Source organism: Carassius auratus, unplaced genomic scaffold (assembly GCF_003368295.1).
Source record: "Carassius auratus strain Wakin unplaced genomic scaffold, ASM336829v1 scaf_tig00215913, whole genome shotgun sequence".
Taxonomy (NCBI): domain Eukaryota; kingdom Metazoa; phylum Chordata; class Actinopteri; order Cypriniformes; family Cyprinidae; genus Carassius; species Carassius auratus.
In genome coordinates this window covers 1-13,490 of record NW_020528307.1, presented here as the reverse complement: position 1 = coordinate 13,490, position 13,490 = coordinate 1, and the positions used below count along the sequence as shown (strand labels likewise).

The 13,490-nt window shown below is 40.5% G+C and overlaps 3 protein-coding genes across 3 annotated transcripts; 1 reads left to right on the top strand and 2 right to left on the bottom strand.

Moving 5' to 3' along the window:
* Positions 1–100: 100 nt before the first annotated feature.
* LOC113096414 (H/ACA ribonucleoprotein complex subunit 3-like) lies at positions 101–1,126 on the bottom strand. The gene is made up of 2 exons (XM_026261794.1): positions 926–1,126; positions 101–462 (listed from the first exon to the last, which is right to left on the bottom strand). The coding sequence occupies exons 1-2, from the start codon at positions 977–979 to the stop codon at positions 322–324; spliced, it is 195 nt and encodes a 64-aa protein (XP_026117579.1). The 5' UTR covers positions 980–1,126; the 3' UTR covers positions 101–321.
* A 339-nt stretch (positions 1,127–1,465) lies between these two features.
* Positions 1,466–5,397, top strand: LOC113096413 (uncharacterized). The gene is made up of 6 exons (XM_026261793.1): positions 1,466–1,488; positions 1,839–2,677; positions 3,612–3,740; positions 3,893–3,966; positions 4,055–4,254; positions 4,326–5,397. The coding sequence occupies exons 2-6, from the start codon at positions 1,857–1,859 to the stop codon at positions 5,352–5,354; spliced, it is 2,253 nt and encodes a 750-aa protein (XP_026117578.1). The 5' UTR covers positions 1,466–1,488; positions 1,839–1,856; the 3' UTR covers positions 5,355–5,397.
* A 41-nt stretch (positions 5,398–5,438) lies between these two features.
* On the bottom strand, positions 5,439–12,777 carry LOC113096411 (lysophospholipid acyltransferase LPCAT4-like; the record flags this gene model as incomplete). Its single annotated transcript, XM_026261789.1, is given in 14 exon segments — positions 5,439–5,963; positions 6,734–6,869; positions 7,313–7,405; positions 7,503–7,656; positions 7,754–7,879; positions 8,581–8,663; positions 8,754–8,808; positions 8,893–8,927; positions 9,137–9,195; positions 9,734–9,794; positions 10,698–10,766; positions 10,768–10,811; positions 12,413–12,536; positions 12,538–12,777. Coding segments are annotated over 14 exon segments (1,473 nt in total), but the record flags the coding sequence as incomplete, so codon positions are not given.
* Positions 12,778–13,490: the final 713 nt, after the last annotated feature.

Below are 13,490 nucleotides of genomic sequence, written 5' to 3'. Positions count from 1 at the left end.
ACTGTTATTACTAGCGTTTCATGTTTAATTAGTATTATTATTTAAATGGAATTGTTAACATTAAAAAAAGAAAATCATAAAAAAATTTGGAACACAAATATACAAATCACTAATTATATTTTATTCCATATGAAGATTAATTCACATGTAACTAAAATGAATGAACATTTAAAGAAAAGAGAATGTAAACAACAAAAAAGGCACACTTTTAGTAAAAAAATAAAATAAAAAAATCTTCACAATATTCAATAAAAAAAAAAAAAAGGTGAAGATGTCATGAAGTCCACTGATGGTGGTCTCGGAGCACTGAGGGTCAGTCCATTAGAGCACGGGTCGTGGCTGTTGTGTCAGCAGCAAGCCGAAGCGTTTCTTGATGGTCACTCTGTGTCTGGAGAACTTGTCGTCCGGTGAAAAGCGTGCCGGATGGGCCGAGCTGGTGGGCTGACCGCTTGGGTCCAGTTTCTGCGGAAGGACACACAGAAATTATTTATACTATCTTAAATTTCATATACCTGATAGCATACAATAAATAATACAAAGAGTATCATAGCATCATCAAGTGTTTTGAAAAAATGTACAGGAAAAAAAATATATTTTTTGTATTATGGCTCTAATATTATTAATTATTGCGTAAAGATCAATGGTAAATTACTGTGGTAATCATTCAGAATCATCTCAGCAAACACCGTACGTGCCCATCTGGTTATTTTGTGGAGAACCGAGTAAGAACATTCAGAGAACCATAAACTAACGCTCCGGGAACCAACTCAAGGGTTATATCAGCCGAAGCCCCATTTACACATTAACAAACATATTTTACACATCAGCTATCGCCAGAACACAGTTTTCTCAATGGAATGCGATGTTTAGGACACATGCTACATTAAGTGTGTATTCCGCTTTAAGAGCAAACACTCGGACTCACCTTCAGAGTATAAACCCTGTCTCCGCTCTCGCTCAGATAATACTGCAGGAACATGATGAACCCTCCACAGTCACGATCACACACTCGATCAAGTTATTTCTCCGAGATCACAGCTGAAAACAGGTTTATATTCAGAGCGGATTAAACCACACACGTGTGCGAACGACTCCAGAACAAACCGGAAGTGCGGGCCACCGCGGCGCAGAGGACGACGGGAAACTGAGTTTTTTTTAAAGGTCTGCCGCCTACTGTACGATTTTATAAAATAACAGTACTAATTCTTAATGTCAATAAATACTGTTACATATTAATAACACTATTTATTTATCATAGTATAAAATGTTTTGTAATATGAATTCGTTCATTGTTTTTTCTAAGTGTGTTTGTTTTTAAAAAAGTGTGCAGTTTAAATCTGTTTGAGCAGCGAGGATATGTGTGTAAATGTCTCTCTCCTCACTTTAGAAACGAAGCAGTTCTTCAGCCGTTCACTGTTTCCCAATCAGATTCTCTACAACTCTCTCGGTTCAGCTTTTGTGTCAGCTCCAGTCAACTTCATACTTCAGGTATATTCTGATAAATATAACAAAAAAAAAAAAAAAAAAATTGTATTCCGTTGGTTTCTCATTAAACTAGAAAAGTCAATTTAAACTTCAATGTCAGTTTTTTTTTTCATATATAAATATATATATATATATATATATATATATATATATATATATATATATATATATATATATATATATATATATATATATAACTCAAATGTAAAAAATTCTTGATATGATTCCTTGATATGTTTTGGGTTAATATTATTGACTGAGTATGTGCAAGAATTAAAGACTGAAATAAAACTAATATGATACCAATTGTAAACGAGCAACAGTACAACTAAAAATGTTTTTGTTTGTTTCAGAACACTTTCTGTGTTTAGATGGAGAACCTTCATCCGCTGTGTGGTGACCAGTCTGCACCTGAACAAGCGTTTTCTTCTCTTTCACACTCAAACATCCATCAAGAGTCCCCAGAGCGCTGGCAGACTCCTCCTGAAGCCGGCGAGGCAGTACTATCACATCTGAACCCAGAAGAGACAAACACAGAGTCTGGTGACGATCAGACTCCAGCTCTACTGGGTCTTCTGCCAGAAACATCTGCTGCTGCTCACAGGAAGCTGGGGGACACTTCTCAGACGTCTGCCGGCTCATCTCAGCTCCATCAAGGCTTTCAGCCAACATCTGAAGATCCCGGACCCTCGTTCTTCTCATCTCCAGCTCACGTCAATAACACCAGTCGTCCTCCAAACCGTCTTCATGTCCCTCCACCAGTCCATCAGCAGACCGCTTCTCCTTTAAATATCAAACCAGTAGCTCTTTTTACAGATATTAACCCTTCTTTTCACATACCTCGTGTCTATCCTCACATGATGCCTCATTTTAACCCTTCGTGGCCAGTTTTGGTGCCTCATATTGTCAGTAATGGTTCAGTGGCTCGTCCTGGTCCCTTCTGCGCCGTCTTCACTCCTCAGCCGTGTAGAGCAAGCCTCGCGGCTCTGGTGGCCTATGAAGACCCCTGCTGCTCCTCTCGAGTGTTTGGAGCACGTCTGAAGGTTTACTCTGCTCCCGCTCCACACCTGCAGACGATCCGGACGGATGGAGACGTTCAGGAGCGCTTCAGACACTGGCAGAGACTCCGGGAGACCACCAGACTCTTCTGCTCCAGGAGATCAGACGCAGACGCTCTGGCCTGCTTCTTCACGTGAGCACACACACACACACACACACACACACACACACACACGAGTCTGTGTGTATTCAGGTTTAAGTCCCCACCAGAATAGAAAAACAAGTACACAAACACACACACACACACATATATTGCAATGATCATACACTAAGATGATGAAAGTGTTGGCACTTAAAGGAAATATTATTTAACATTGTATTATTTCTTCTTTGTTACACTATTCGTTAGAATTTCATACATTTAGTATATTATAAAAACACACATTTACTTTTTAACATTTTGCTCATGATTCCTCCAATTCATTCTATTTCTACTGGTTTATTATTTACTCATATTTTTGATTAATTATATTTATTTTAGGATCTTATTAACATGCATTTTAAATAAATTTTCTAACACCCTTATTTTTTTTTAATCGTTCACTATGTTGTATTTATTTGATAATAAATGTTTATGTGTATGTATTAGTGCTGTCAAACGATTAATTGCAATCTAAAATAAATGTATTTTTTTACATGATATATGTAATTTAATTTAAATGTGCATACAATGTATATTAATGTATATATATAAATACGCACACATGCATGTATGTATATTTTTATATATTAAATAGATTTCTAAAAAATATTATTTGAAAATACATATGCATGTAAATATTTTCAGATATATACATGCATGTGTGCGTGTTTATATATGCAAAATAAATATATACAACATGCATAAATCATTAAAACTTATTTTGGATGCAATTAATAATTTAACTGCACTATTATTTAATAAAGGTATAAATGTGTATGCATGCATTGATTATTTGTAACATATTTCATTATTCAGGCTATTTTGTTTTTAAGTGTTTGCATATAATTCATTCATTTTATTTCTTGTTTGAGAAGATTTTTTCTGATTTGCTCAGATCAGTTTGGTGTTGTTCTCTTCCTCCCAGACGTGTGCTTCCCTCTCTCTCCGCTCTCCGTCCAGATCTGTCGTTCTCTGCCGCCGTGAACACAGCCCTGCAGGACTGGAACAACATCTCCGTCTCTGAACGCCAGACACACTACAACACTGCCAGGACGTGAGCTGAGAAACTAACACTGCACACTTCTGAAACCCAAATGAATTATTATACAGTAACCAAATTAATCTGATGCCATCTTAAATTGTAGAAATGGTGGATAAAGTGCAAATCTTCTGAATTTTGGGAGTTTATCTGGTATACTTCTGTAGGTTCACCGAGATGGAAAAACAGGACAAGAGCGCCGACAGAGATCCAACGGCTCCTCAAACAGACAAACACAAAGGTCAGTATTATTTGATTAAGATTAAGATTAACTTTTGCTCTTCAAACAAAGAGTCTCGTCACATGACCAGAGATCTGTCTGTCTTCAGGTCAACACCCGGAAGGGAAGAAAACAGAGAAAAGATCGAAAAAGGGCGTCCAGGAGCTCGCCGAGGGTGCGCTGGCCGAGTACTCACAGCTCATGGACGCTCTGGAGTCAAAGGTCAGCGATGGGTCAGAGGTCACAGCAGCTGAAGACGAGGATGTGTGCGCGCTGTTCATCAATCAGCTGCTCGGCGATACGACTGAGGTCTAATACAGTCTCATGAATGAATGGTGTGGCCCTGGAGTCCTGTTGTAAAGTGAGTTTCTCTCTTTCAGGCTGGTTTGGACATGGACTACATCAGCTCTCTGCTCTCCACAGAGGATTCCCAGGACACACTTCCCGGGATGAATCCCGAGCCAGTCGCTGGCTGCTCCGATTGGATCTCTGAAGATCAGATTGTGTCTCCGTCCGCCGTCCAGAAGGATTTCAGCACCTCGGACAGCACACATCACATGATGGAGAACGTATTAGTGCCATTTCAGGACAACACCAATGCGTTTCAAACATTAGCTCAACCTCTGCTAGCGAACCCCGAGGGCCTAAGTGCTCGAACGGATCCAAACGCTTCAGTCCAAGAAGCTCCTCATCCTGATCTTCACAACTTTGGTCCAGAAGTTGACGGAAACCAAAAAGACGAGACTTTGTCTGTTGCTGAACTTGATTACGCCACTCAACCCAACTGCTTCAGTCTTCAGAACTACAATTCCCATCATGCAGCATTCCCTAAAAATGACCCAGAACCACCAGAAACCCCTGTGAATGAGCACCGCGGAGAGGTAAACATGGTAGTTGGACAAAAGACGGAGGAATGTATGCATGTAGGACGTATAAAAGACAAGAATAACATGGATTCAGAAACTCCCATCAAGTCCCAGAGAACGAGAAGTGTTTGTTCCAAACAGACATTGTCCAACATTGAGGAAAATAATGTACACGAAAATAAAAAACACAAAAGACAGAAGCCTAAATTGGACGATAAAGACAAAAGGAGGTTAAAAACTGTTGAAAACGGATGTAGAAGGACTCAAAGGAAATCAGTCATGAAACGCAGAGCTCGAGCGAAAAAAACGGATTCAAAAATAATGGTGAAAAAAGTTGAAATCCAGCAGCGTGTGAACATAACCGAGACGAGGTCCTCAGCAATGGGAAGTGGAAACTTACACAAACATGATGCACAGATCAGGAAAACTAGGGGACAACATTTGGTGGAGGAATGTGAGAGATTAAAAACCATCAGACAAGAGCAGCGAACAACAACGTCCAGAAAAACAGCTAAACTTATCGGTCGAAGAGGACCGTGCTGATTTCTGACGCAGACCAGACCAAACGTTTCAGAAAAGGTGGATGAATGGACCACTTGAGGCATAATAAACCAAAAAAACAAAGCACAGGAAGCATCACGTCTTTATTAAATAACGTTAATATATTAAAGTATAAAATATGACACTTCGGCAGAATAGCACACCTTCGGTCTTTCCAATATACAAAGCTTAAAATGACAAAAATATACACTTTTAAATACACAAACCAATCCTTCAGACTTCATGATAAAATATATACATATAAAGGTGTTCGTTCCAAGGCACATTAATTAGTGGTATATCCTCACAGTTTCATTCCACTCACATCAAAACAGGACAAAATTAAGAATAAGACACAAGAAAGACATCATGTAAACGTAACCTCAACGATATTCTCTTGCACTCGAGTACTAAGACTTCAGACGGCCGTCCCAGTAAATGCTTGGTGGGACGTCCCGCTGCCCGCTCCGAAACCATTATAAATCCCGTTGTTGTTGTTTTTCCCGTTGGGAATGCCGTTGTGATTTCCGTCTGCAAGTCTGCTGGAGTGGAGATACTCACTGATGACTTTCCGATAAACTGGATGCGTCTTCAGGAAGTCTTGCAGAGAAGCTTTAGGAGATCAATACGTATCTGATTAGCATAACACACTTCAATACGAGAAGGGATGCACGATATTGGATTTTTGCCGATATTTTTAAAAACTTTTTGGCCGATACCGATATATTTCCTTTTGTTAGGAAACAACACTAAGTCTCTCCTGTGCAGAAATAAGCTAAATGTTTTTTTAATTTTGGTTAGTTTTTAAAAATAAAAAAAAATTAACTTTTTTTTTTTGACAGTACAGTGACGCTTTGAAAATAACTATAAATAAACTATACATCAAATCACTATTTTTTCCCCCCCAAGAAAGATGCAGTGTTAACCCTAACATTTTATTTTATTTCATAGATGGTCTAAAGAAAAAATCCTGAAAAGAATTTAAGTGGTTAATTTGGGTGATTTTTTTTCCCCATGCAACATTTGCTTTCTGACCTTTAAATTAAAATACTCATTTTACGACATCAATTACTGCTACAGATTAAAACGTTACTGAACGGGCGTTATGAGGCTGTGCTTTTACGATCACACACACCGAACGTCATGCTGTACGTGCTTTCACAGATTAAAAGTTTGCTTCAAGAATGAGCCTCACTGCTAACGTGATCCAAGTGCTAGCACATCCTGAGCACACGCGAGTTAACGTATTCCTCTTATCGGCGTTATTTCTCACATTGGGATGATGCCGATATCTAAACGTTAAGCCATTATCGGCCGATAATATGGTGCATCCCTAAATATGAGCATTATCAGCTCAGCCGAGCAAACGCAGTGATTTTTACCTTCAGTGGGTGGTCCCCTGGAGGTCAGTGCAGTGTACATCTCTGCCCCCCCGTACTGAGGGATGCCCACCAGCGCCCCCATCAGGTCAGAGAGATCACCTGCACTCAGCAGCCCGTCCTGGTCAGAGTCATACCACTGCCCACAGACACACACACCAAATCTTGATTAATCTCTTTTAAACCAGCTGGGTTTACAAAACATGGTGAATGAATGAGAAGGCGATGAGACGGAGTGTGCATCTGTATAATGTGTGTGTACATTACATTTAAATTATATATAAAGTTTTAGCAGCATTTACTCATGGATATTGTTATGATGAGTGGCTCATGTGTAAATGAACACCGTGCTGCGCTTGACTCTTGAACACGTATGAATATAATTACAGATCGCACTTATGCAGAATGTTACTCATTTTATGTTCACTTCAGATCTGTAAATATTTCCCAGCACTTCCTTATAACACAGTGTAAAACCAGTCAGAAAATCATGTATGTTGACACCGCAGTCAGAGCAAACAACTTGCATGATATATGAGTTTATAACATGGCACACCCGTGGATGCACACACACACACTCACCGTGAACGCAGTGTGTATGAGAGACTCCAGACTCCTGAACCCAGAAACGGCAGAAACACTCAGACAAACCTGCCTCAGATCCACCGTATCATCCTGCAAACAAACACACACACACGTTACACATATACGTGTTCCTCTCGAGGTTAATGAATGATGACAGACGAACGCTTGAACTCCCACACCTCAGTACCTTTGAGTAAAGAGAGCAGATCTTCACCGCTGTCTTTCTGTCCTTGAGCCCCAGAAGAGTGGTCAGGTGATCGGCCGTTACTATGGTGCTCTGACCTGAGTGACAGCTGTCAATCACACGGTTCATCACGCTCTCCACGTGAGCGATCGTGAGACTGCAGATGAGAACGAATGAGTGTGAGACGAACGGGTGGAGAGCACACACGTTCACGGAGCAGTTTGAGTGTTACACACACACACACACACACACACCTGTGTTCGCGGAGCAGTCTGAGTGTTTCCTGCGCCGGAGGCTCCAGGGGAAGTGAGAGGTTTCCCAGCTTCTGAACAGGAAATCGACCCTCCATCACATAATCAGTGGCAGGAACACACAGAGCTCTACCAGACATTAACATGTTAATACTGAACATTAATTACAGTGTGCCATTTCAGATGCTAATTAGGCTAAATCATTATTTTTCTAGGTGGATGAACTTGTATTTAACCAGTAACCAGGCCCAATCCAGCGTTGTTACAATTAAATTAAACTATTCAAAATAACACTTTGATATATAGCTGCACAGTAGTTGAAAAAGCTAGATGTTTTTTTTAAATCACAAAGACTACAAAAACGAACAAAAATAAAATTACATAAAATATTAATTTCACATTAAATTACTACACCCATTACAAAATTGGTTGAATATATAGTTGAACAAGAGCTCATTCAATACATCAGTAAATAATATAATAGTACCAATAATAAAATAATCGTTATGTAAAATCGTTGTTTATGCCACCCTTATGTCGATGCAATTTAAAGGTAATGATGGCAAACGAAGCAAGATAAATCTGGATTATACACATTTCAAATCAATACCGAAAATAATTGATAAAATGTTGCTAAATAATCCCATTATGAAAGCACCATTACATCTAGTGTCTATGCAGCGCATTTACTGAAGAAGTGTTGTTGGTAAGAGGATGACGAGCTGCACTGAAATAACACTGTCGCTGTCTGGAAATCATTGCCATCCTAGTTTCTGATGCGGTCTATGTAGGGATCAGCCTATATAGACAGCAGTCGGCGTATGACGTACTTGGCCATGAGTTTCTGTACGTTTTCGGCGTATAAGTCCGGGTTCTGCTTCTCCTCCTGTGACGGCGTGTAGACGGGCAGGAACTACAACCAATCAGAGCAAAGGAGGATTACTGAGCCAGACTCTAATGGTGATTGGCTCGGACTCATGTCAATCAAATGAAGCCCACCCACCTCCACAGTAACGCTGGTGTAGATCTGCGAGGTGGTGTGCCACAGAGTGCCCAGCCTACAGACCAAACCACAGACAGATAGATTAGAATGATTTATTCTGATCGATTACGGTGTTAAGAACAGCACATAAACTACTCACCACGTCAGTCCTTTCCAGGTCCAGCGCACAGTGTCCTGCAAACAGATGGTTCATGTTAGAAGTCAAGCATAAAGGAAGTGCTTCAGAGTCATTTTACTGCTATGTCTTGTGCACTTTTGTGTTCAGAAGATTTCCGGGTCTCACTGTCCTGCTCATATTTAGTCATCCAGTGGTTTCCGTTACACAAACGCAGATCATTTTAACCGCAGGCGCGGTCAGATGCATTTACTGTTCCCAGACTCACCGGTTCACCGGGGTAGTGCAGCAGGACGGGCTGAACGGGAACACCGGCCAGAAACGCTCCTGTCCAGAGATTACTGGGGTTAGTATATAGCTATAGATAGGAGCATGATTAAAAAAAACACTTTCTGAAAAAAAAAGTATCTTTTGCTCAGAGCTGCAACTGTTTGATAAGTAAAACTAATTGTATTCACAGTAAAAATTTGAAAGATTATTCTGATGTAAAACAGCTGTTTTCTGTGTGAATGCTGTATTTTCAGCATCATTCCTCCAGTCTTCAGTGTCACATGATCTTCAGAAATCATGAAAATATGATGATTTACTGCACAAGAAACATTTCTGATTATTATCAGTGTTGAACACCGATGTGCTGCACAATATTTCTGTGGAAACTGACGCATTTTATTTTTCAGGATTCACAGATGAATAGAAAAGTTCAAATGAACATTTATTTGAAATGGAAATCTTACGTAACATTATAAATCTTTACTGACACTTTTGATCAATTTAATGCATTCTTGATGAATTATTCTTAAAATGTTAAAAGCAACAAAGGGAGCTCTCTAGGTTTACGAACAGAGCCTGTGTGAGTGTGTCGTACCGGGTTTGAATTTGATCAGAGCTCTGCCGTTAGTCGTTGTTCCTTCTGGAAACATGAGCATCTGCAGAGAGAAATGAAGCAGAATATGAGATCAAACCCAACAGGAAGTGACACGAGTCCGACAGATGAATGAGTGAGCGTGAGAGCGGGCAAGCATGAGAGGGAGCGAGCAAACAAACAGTGAGCAAGTGTGTGCAAGAGAGAGAGAGAGCGAGCAGGCAAAAGCATGAGAGTGAACGTGGGGGCATTTTGATGAGCAAGTGTGTGCCAGAAAGTGAGCGAGTGTTTTGGTGTGCAAAGTGTGTGCAAGAGAGCAAGCGTGAGAGCGAGAGGGGTGGGCGAGCAGGCGTTTTGGTGAGCAAGTGTGAGAAAGTGAGAGAGTGAGTGAGTGAGTGAGTGAGTGTTTTGGTGGGCAAGTGTGTGCGAGACAGTGAGCGAGAGCAAGCGCGTGTTTTGGTACGCAAAGTGTGTGCGAGAGAGCGAGCGTGAGAGCGAGTGGGCGGGTGAGCGGGCCAGTGAGAGAGTGAGCGTGCATTTTGGTGAGCAAGTGTGTGTGAGAGAGCGAGCGGGCGGGCGAGTGTGAGCGAGTAAGCGTTTTGGTGGCAAGTGTGAGAGCGAGCGAGCATTTTAGTGAGCGAGTGTGTGCTCAAAATAGTGAGCGGGCTTGAGTGCTAGCGGGGAAGCGTGAGAGAGAGGGAGAATTTTGGTGAGCAAGTGTGCACGAGAGAGCAAGCGAGCATTTTAGTGAGCGAGTGTGAGAGCGAGCAAGTAAGTTAGTGAACAAGTGTGTGCCAGAGCGTGAGTGAAAGAGCCAGCGTGAGAGCGAGCGAGCATGAGAGCTAGCAAGCGTGAGCAAGCATGAGCGAGTGAGCAAGTGTGTGAGGGGGAACAAGCATATTAGTGAGTGGGTGAACGAGAGAGTGAGTGAGTGAGCAACCGTGTGTGTGTGTGTGTGTGTGTTTACCTGAGGCCAGTGGCCGTCAGACTTGACTCTCTCACAGATCTGAGACACACATTTCTTCCTGGATTCAGGGATCTTTTCGACTCACTAACACAGATTGATTGAACTCTAGCAGCGCTGGAACACACAGATCAGCAGGGAGTCATTAGAGCCTGGGTTTGGATCGTTTGTGAACAGAGTTTGACAAAATGGTAAAACACAGAGATATTTACATTTACTTATTTAGCAGACGTTCCTTAAAAACACAAACAGACTTACAGAAGGATTTTTATTGATTAATGTTCAAACTGAATTATTTTTGTTCTTTTCTTAATCTCTGGCAAAGCGACTATAAAGCGCAGCAGAGATGATCTACTTTGTTGGCCAGAACCTGGAAACGAGTTGAACTTTAGCACGTTCTGCTTTCACCTTCCTGAAGTCAATGGGTTTTATTTTAATGGGTTGGTTGTTAAACGCCTGAAATAAGGTCTGTGCTGAACACAAGTTCAAGATATTTTCATGTTTGCTTCTACATCGTTAAATCCATCAGTGAGATTGTGATTTTCTTGTCTTCAGGATTTTCTTCGGGTTTGATGAAGGTAAAACAGAGTAAACTAGTACATTTAAGGATTAAACTGAATGGAACACAATACCTCACTATTAGGATGCACGATATTGGATTTTGGCCGATATTCGATATGCCGATATTTTCAAAATAATTTTGGCCGATGCCGATATCGATATATATACAATATATACTGATATATTTAAACTTTAATTTTACTGAAGAGAAATCCATGTATCTCTTCTGTACTGATTCTACCATAAATTTATTATTTTACAAATGTAGACAGACATTCACATCTGAAAAACAGGTCAATTATTTCACTTGGAGAATATCGGTTTGGCTCATCGGCAGAAATATTCATATCGGCCGATACCGATAATGGTCATTTTAAGCTTTTATCGGCCGATACCGATGTTGTGCCGATATTATCGTGCATCCCTATTCACTATTGTCTAAAAGTGAAGGTTTCGAATGATGCTTCAAAGTTTGAAAGCACAACTTCCAACAGATCTCCAAAACGTTGTAAAAATAAGTCTTTTATGGAGAAATTAAGCAGTTTTATGATTAAAACATGTCTGGCAATGGGACTCCAAAAAATCTACTTGAATAAGAGAGAAAAGTTGTAATTCTCATTTGACATTTGTTTTTAAGCATAAACTCACTTGTTTTAGTTCAGTTTCTCAGAAACATTTACCTCATATGTTCATTTTGCCTCTAAATATATCTTGACTGAAGGGAGTTGATATTGGTAATGGAAAACGATGTATGTGTATGCAACACTTAATGCCATGACTTTATGAATTTAAGATTTTCTGCTCCAATTAAAGTGGTGACATTTCCCCAAGTATGGTAACCCATTCTCGGAATTGGTTCTCTTCATTTAACCCATCCAAGTGCACACCACACAGCGGTAAGAAGTGAACACACACCTGGAGCAGCAATTTTAGATCAATTGTTCTTAAAGACTGAATATAGGAGTGATGGTGACATTGGTGGTCTAGTTCACCTTTTTACTTCAAAAGTTGTGTTAATTGGTGGAAGATTATTATGGATAAACAAAACGTGCAGGAACCAGAAGCTTTTTGCTGCTTACAGAGCTTCTTTTTTTACAATAACCCAAAAGCCAGTGGGGTTCTGGATTGTGTTTCTGTTGAAGTAACTTCGACCTCACCTCCGATGACGGGGAGTCTGCTGTTCTCCGACCGGGAAACGACCATCGGCAGACCAGTCGCGCAAACCACCAGCATGTCCAGGAAACCACTGTGAGGCGCTACGACTAAAACTGGCGCTTCCTTCAATCCCGGCCTGACGCCCTTTGACCCTTATCCACAGGAAGCCCATGAAGAAGAAGACGGCGCGGCTGAGGAAGAGCATGATGTGATGGAAGAGCCACTGACGCCAGCCCCGCACAGGCTCCGCCCTCTCCGCCTCCGACAGACCGGCCAATCGCAGTCGAGCGATGGGCCACATGAGCAGGAAGAAGAGGGTGGCCAGGGCGATGCGGACGGGAAACAGAACGACGCCCAGAATGATTCCCTGAGACAGAAAGAAGAGGTTTCAATAGATAGAAAGACTGATGTCCATCTAGTCTACATCGGTCTTAGCTGGTTCTAGACGGTTGATCGAGCTGGAAAGACACGATTTCAACCAGGTTAGTGCTTCAAAACCAATTTAAACCAGCAACAAATCCATTTACAGACTGGTTCAGCTGATTTCTGAAAGTGCCCATGATTAGTTTAGACTGGTGTATGAGGTTTCTTCTCACAGTAAAACTCTAATTATCTATTCATTTGGTAAAGTACTCGTTTAATAGTGGGATAATGTACAGCCAGCTTGTCTGGAAAATGAACACAGTAACCACAGTTTCAGCAAACACAACAGATTCAGCTGCCAACTCAAGCCCATACAAAGTTAATGTGGGACTTTAAAATGGGGCAAGATGACAGAAAACACAAATATATTTGATTTTACAACACTACATTTGGGTTGCAAGTCACAATGTTTAACCTAAAACAAGACCTAGTTCATATTTCTGTTATGTAAAACATTAAAACAGAAATAGGTCTTATTTTAATACAATCTTAAATACTTGACAAATAACTTATGTGATCTTTATTATATTTTTTATATTTTTAAAAAAATCAAACACGTGGGCAGCTCCATTTAAACGTTACATTAGCGTTACACTACATTCAAGCGTTACATTAAAGCGTTACATTTAAGCGGTTCGCTATATTTAAGTGTCACAA

Coding starts and splice junctions, on each gene's coding strand:
- LOC113096414 (XM_026261794.1), bottom strand. CDS start 979: ATGTTCCTGCAGTATTATCTGAGCGAGAGCGGAGACAGGGTTTATACT. Junction 463..925: donor ACAGGGTTTATACTCTGAAG/GTGAGTCCGAGT, acceptor GTCCTTCCGCAG/AAACTGGACCCAAGCGGTCA.
- LOC113096413 (XM_026261793.1), top strand. CDS start 1,857: ATGGAGAACCTTCATCCGCTGTGTGGTGACCAGTCTGCACCTGAACAA. Junction 3,967..4,054: donor TCAAACAGACAAACACAAAG/GTCAGTATTATT, acceptor GTCTGTCTTCAG/GTCAACACCCGGAAGGGAAG. Junction 4,255..4,325: donor TGCTCGGCGATACGACTGAG/GTCTAATACAGT, acceptor TCTCTCTTTCAG/GCTGGTTTGGACATGGACTA.